At 39.8% G+C, this 5,106-nt stretch overlaps 1 protein-coding gene across 1 annotated transcript; it reads right to left on the reverse strand.

Annotated features, from left to right (window-relative positions):
- Window positions 1–2,186: 2,186 nt before the first annotated feature.
- LOC139628546 (tripartite motif-containing protein 16-like) lies at window positions 2,187–4,561 on the reverse strand. Its single transcript, XM_071490289.1, has one exon. It carries the CDS (start codon window positions 4,304–4,306, stop codon window positions 3,101–3,103), a length of 1,206 nt encoding a protein of 401 aa, XP_071346390.1. The 5' UTR covers window positions 4,307–4,561; the 3' UTR covers window positions 2,187–3,100.
- Between the last annotated feature and the right edge of the window lie 545 nt (window positions 4,562–5,106).

Below are 5,106 nucleotides of genomic sequence, written 5' to 3' on the forward strand. Positions count from 1 at the left end.
GAAATGCCTCCTCCACATGGATTCCCCTCCTTTTCTCTCGCTTACTAGCTGTCAAGCACACTCCCCCTCCTCGTTCCTCCCTCCTTTTGTCTTCCTCTCTCTTAACAGTTGTACTGAGCTTTGGGTGATGTCAGTAAACACAGAATGGCACTCCCCTCAATGCCTGATGGGAGCTGCCACAGTTTTCTTATTCTCCTGCTGAAAATGTAGGTCAGTTGTGTTTCTAGTTTTCTCTTAACGACGCTACTTGTCACAGCACTGAAATACTGCAATATGTCATGTGAAGATTTTTGAGTCCTTCTTAATAGTCAGCAAGTTAAATGATCTTCTAAGGTTCTGTTGTTTTCTTTAATAACCACACTCTCCGGTAGCTCTTTGTAGAAGAAACACAAACCACAATCATGTTTCTGTTCCAGGCACACGGTGAGCTGTGTTTACTTCCATAAAATGCAGTTCCATTAAGTATTTAACAGCTCAATATGTATGAATATGAATGGCTCATGTGTAACTTGGTCACTGACTTTTGTCACATTGAAGATGAAAAAAAATAAGTCACTTACAAATGACTTGACCTACAGACATGGTGTAATGGTGATTTATGCGTTGTGTTTAAATACAGAAACATCTGTGTCTTAAAAGATGGATTCCTAATGACTTTCAGCAAATACACAGAACTAACCAGGATGTATGACATCAGGTATTTTATTATATTATCATGATCTTCAATAAAAACTTCAGCCAAACTGAGGCGAGGAGCTTTAACCTCCACTACATCCCTGGTCAGCAGGATGAAGGCGCCCTCTTGTGTTGTGCATCAGTTTTCAGATTTCAGTTGTTCAGCTGCTGTGATGTTCACTGCAGGAAGAGGAGTCACACCCTGTAACACCGATGCTGCATTCAGGACACATCAGAAAGATGTTTCCAGTGTACAAATATTATTCACATTAGTCTTAAGGTGGGAATATGACTTCTGATTGACCAACATTGAAATAGTTGAAATCAAATATAAATATCATTGAAATATATTCATTTTATGGTGACAAGACTGGAGCTGATGCAGGCTGCACAGTTCCCATTTGTTTTTGACTGTTCAACATTTCACTTGTTGTAAAAGCTGTGTGACTGCGGTCAACAGTGAGGACTGTGAAAACTTCTCAGAAACAACATAAATCTCCACCAAACATCAGTTATTGTGTCTTGAGGACTTTCACTGAACATGGCAGCCTTATTCTGACAAAAACATGAAGTGAATCTGTCTGGATGACTAGAATAAAACTGTTGTTGACCTCGTAGCTTTTCTGTTTCCCTCAGATAATAACAGATGTGTGGCTGCTGTGTTTGGAACAGCAGAATTTCTCTGGGTCCAGCTGATTTCCTTGCTGCGTCATTTCACCTCCTGAGAGTCACTGTCAAACAGTTTCACTTTCTCTGGACAGAAACAATCTCTGTGCTCTGAAGGAAAACAGATCTCTGCTCTTGTTCACCTGCTGCAGTGAGTGAGACTCATTATCTCCTGCAGTTCACAACAAGTTGTTTACACCCATCCTCCTACTTCAGATCTGTTAGAGGGAGGGAACAAAGAAACACCTCGACAGGGTGGAGCTTGATATGTGTTGAAGCAGGAAGACGAGAGAAACCAGGGAAGTGTCTTACAGTCTTTTCTGCACTCCACAAAGAGGAGCTGTTTGTGAGAGATAGGGTGTGTTATCTGTCATTTACAACATGCAGTAAGAATTATAAAGTGGAATAGTTTCACTTGGAGCTCTTATATTCAGCTCACAACATCTAGGCAGCTATTAATATTCATATTTTACAAAGTTTCCTGAAGAGAATAAAAACAGATTTGATTCTATAACTGATTCATGATCATGTCAGTTAAACTAAACTGAACAGTTAAAAATACTTGAGACACTTTCTAACATAAACAAACATCTCTTCACAAACATATCTAAGGTACATTAAACATGTCTGTGGCATTTTTAACAGAAACATCTTGTTACATATCAGTACACATATACACAATACCAATATATCAGTAATAAGCTAATACTGGTCAATATATTGATTTGGCCAGTAATCAACCTAGCTTTACAGACTTTTATTCTCTAAATATAAAAATCTGATTATCAAATGATTATTGATTTGAAACATAAATGTTGTTCTGAAACAGCAGTAAGACTCTCACATTCAGTGTTTCCATCTATGTGTTTATTTCCACTCTCATAGTCAGTTACACAGTTCACACTCAAAGCTACAAAACCAGCATCTAAACACTGTGCAGGAGGAAAATGGTCAAACTGATCACAACATCACACGTTTGATGATTTAATGTGAACAATAGTTAATAAACCTACATTTATCAAGTAGCGATAGTAATTTCATACCTTTCAAATCAAGATTTTGCATTAAAAAAAACACAATGAATTTATAAAATACAATGTATTATTTAAGATTAACCCACTGTTTCACAAACTTTTCAGCTCATGGCTCTGAACAAAAACACAGCTGTGGCTCTTTGTAATGTTCCACATGTAAATGAGTCATTAGCTGTTGCATCACAGACACATTTCCCCTCTAAACTTCACACAGTCTCATTTAAATAACTGTCCGAGGCCCAAACAGCTACAATGATCCAACGCTTCACAAAAAAACAACAAAAATTTGAGAATTATCCAAGACATGAACACAAATATAATCTCATTCCCATTCTCACAGGGTACATTTTTCTACAAAATGAGTACTTTTGATACTTTAAGTATATTTTCCTCATAGTAGTTTTAGTTTTCTTCTTGCCATGTTTTACGTTAATTTACTGGTACTTTCATTAAAGCTAAATTAGGGATCTGAATACTTCTTCCACCACTGGCTGTGTGGAGATCCCACAATTAACAGAGGTGATGATGCAGAGGTGCAGGATGGGACAATTTGCTTGAATAGTTTATAATATCACAGAAAAACCTCTCATATACAAAAACTGTCTGGAAGCTCTCCTACAAGAGAATCCTTATATCAGAATTTTGGTTTGCGTAGAACAACAGGAAAATGAAAATCCAAAATGAAAAAAAAGGATCACCTCCTCCCTCTGTCTCTAATGTTTCGTCTACTCCAGCTCACAGAACTTAGCAGTGGCTCCATTATATCCACTGAACCAAAGTCCAACATGTAGAGGCTGAGTGAATGTGGTCTGGACTCTGTGGAGGAGAGTCATGGTTTCAGAGACACTGTAGAAGGACAGAATACCTGCTCTGTGATCCAGGTACACTCCTAGTCTGGAGGACTGAGGACCTGAGACTGGAGTTTTGATGCCGTTATGTCTGAATTTATAACTACTGCTGCAGTTACACTCTAAAGCCCAAGATTTGTCGTTGAATCCAAATGCACACTCATTCATGGACCCAGCCCTGTTGATATTCCTGTATGTGACTGCAACTGTAACTCTCTTCCTTCTCCACTCCACCTCCCAGTAACAACTTCCCGTCAGACTCTCTCTGCTCAGGACCTGACGCCATCTAATGAATCTGTCTGGATGACTAGAATAAGACTGTTCTTCTCTCATTAACGTTGCTCTTCTGTCACCTTCAGATAATAATAGCTGTGTGTTCACGGTGTTTGGATCCAGTGTGATTTGACGTGAATATTGTAAGAATTCAGCCCTGGTCTTGGGTTCTGGTTGTGGATTTGATGGCAGAACTTCCATCTCATCCTTGGTAAATGAAATCTTCATCCATGTCTCTCTCAGAATGTCCTGTAGTTTATCTCTGAGCTCTGACACAGCTGCTGTCACATCCTCAAAGTACCTCAGAGGACGGATATTGATGCTAGATGAGTCTGTAGATTCACTGAGTCGTGACAGTGAGGGGTAGTTGTGTAGAAACTGGGTGTGATCCTCTGTGTGTGAGAGCTGCTTCAGCTCAGCATCTTTCCTCTTCAGCTCAGTGATCTCCTGCTCCAGCTTCTCCTGAAGCTCCTTGACTCGACTCACTTCAGTTTCCTGCTGAGATCTGATCTGCTGCTTCACATCAGAGCTTCTTTTCTTGATGAGACGGATCAGCTGAGTGAGGATCTTCTCACTGTCCTCCACTGCTTTATCAGCAGAGCCATTGATAGCCTTCACTTCCTGTTGAAGCACCTTCACATCTTTCTCTCTGTCCTGGATTCTCTGCTGGATTTTTTGTCGACTCAGCTCGAGCTCTCTCTGCCTCTCAGTCCTTTCTGCTGCAGCTGAGACTGTGTTGTGATCTTTATGTTCCTCCATGGAGCAGAGATAACAGATACACTGCTGATCAGTGCGGCAGAACATCTTCATCACCTCATCATGACGAGAGCAGACTTGGAGCGACAGAGTGAGAGTTTCACTTTATCTGAACAGAAACAAAAGTCCCCGCTGTCATCCAAAACATAACTCTGCTCCTTTTGCTCCTGTTCATGTGCTAATCTTCACTCAGTGGGGCTAATCAGCAATTATTCTACCACATGTTAGTTACACCCATCTGCACACTTGCAGATCAGTGACGGGGAGGGAACTAGGCAATATATGGACAGAGTGGAGCTCTGCTGTGTTGGAGAGCAGGAGGAAGAGGGAGGGGTTTTCACTCTGACGCTTCCAACAGCAGGGTTTTTCTTTTAAAAGGACAGTGCATGTTTCCCTGTGTTTGTCCCTGTGCACTGGAGATTAGAACAAAAATTGTTAACAGCATCTACATGTGGAGTTATTTCAATCACTCAAACATAAGCAATCCCCTTATGAGAAAGGTTGTTATGTTATTTTTATATTCTCTCTGTAAGTGCTGCATTCTTCATATGAATGCTGCCAAACTATATTTATATTTAAAAACAGCTGCTCAAAATGCTTCACATGTGAAAGAAAAGAGAAAGAATGAGTGAAAGAGACAGAGACTACAACACTGTATATATTGGAAATGATATTATTTCTAGTTCTACATTTAACTTTGACATGTCACACATGAGTGTTTGCCAATGCTCACCTGTAAAATGAAATATCTAGTAGACAGCACACTTATTGAATTGCACCAGAGGAAAGCATAGCTTAATGACTTGATTTGTTTCTGAATAATGACCTTAATGTCAGAATCAGCATTTCAAGTT

The sequence above is a fragment of the Trachinotus anak genome, unplaced genomic scaffold, assembly GCF_046630095.1.
Source record: "Trachinotus anak isolate AG129_WGS33_773 ecotype Australia unplaced genomic scaffold, CSIRO_AGI_Tana_v1 ptg000012l, whole genome shotgun sequence".
Lineage (NCBI taxonomy): Eukaryota > Metazoa > Chordata > Actinopteri > Carangiformes > Carangidae > Trachinotus > Trachinotus anak.

Coding starts and splice junctions, on each gene's coding strand:
- LOC139628546 (XM_071490289.1), bottom strand. CDS start 4,306: ATGAAGATGTTCTGCCGCACTGATCAGCAGTGTATCTGTTATCTCTGC.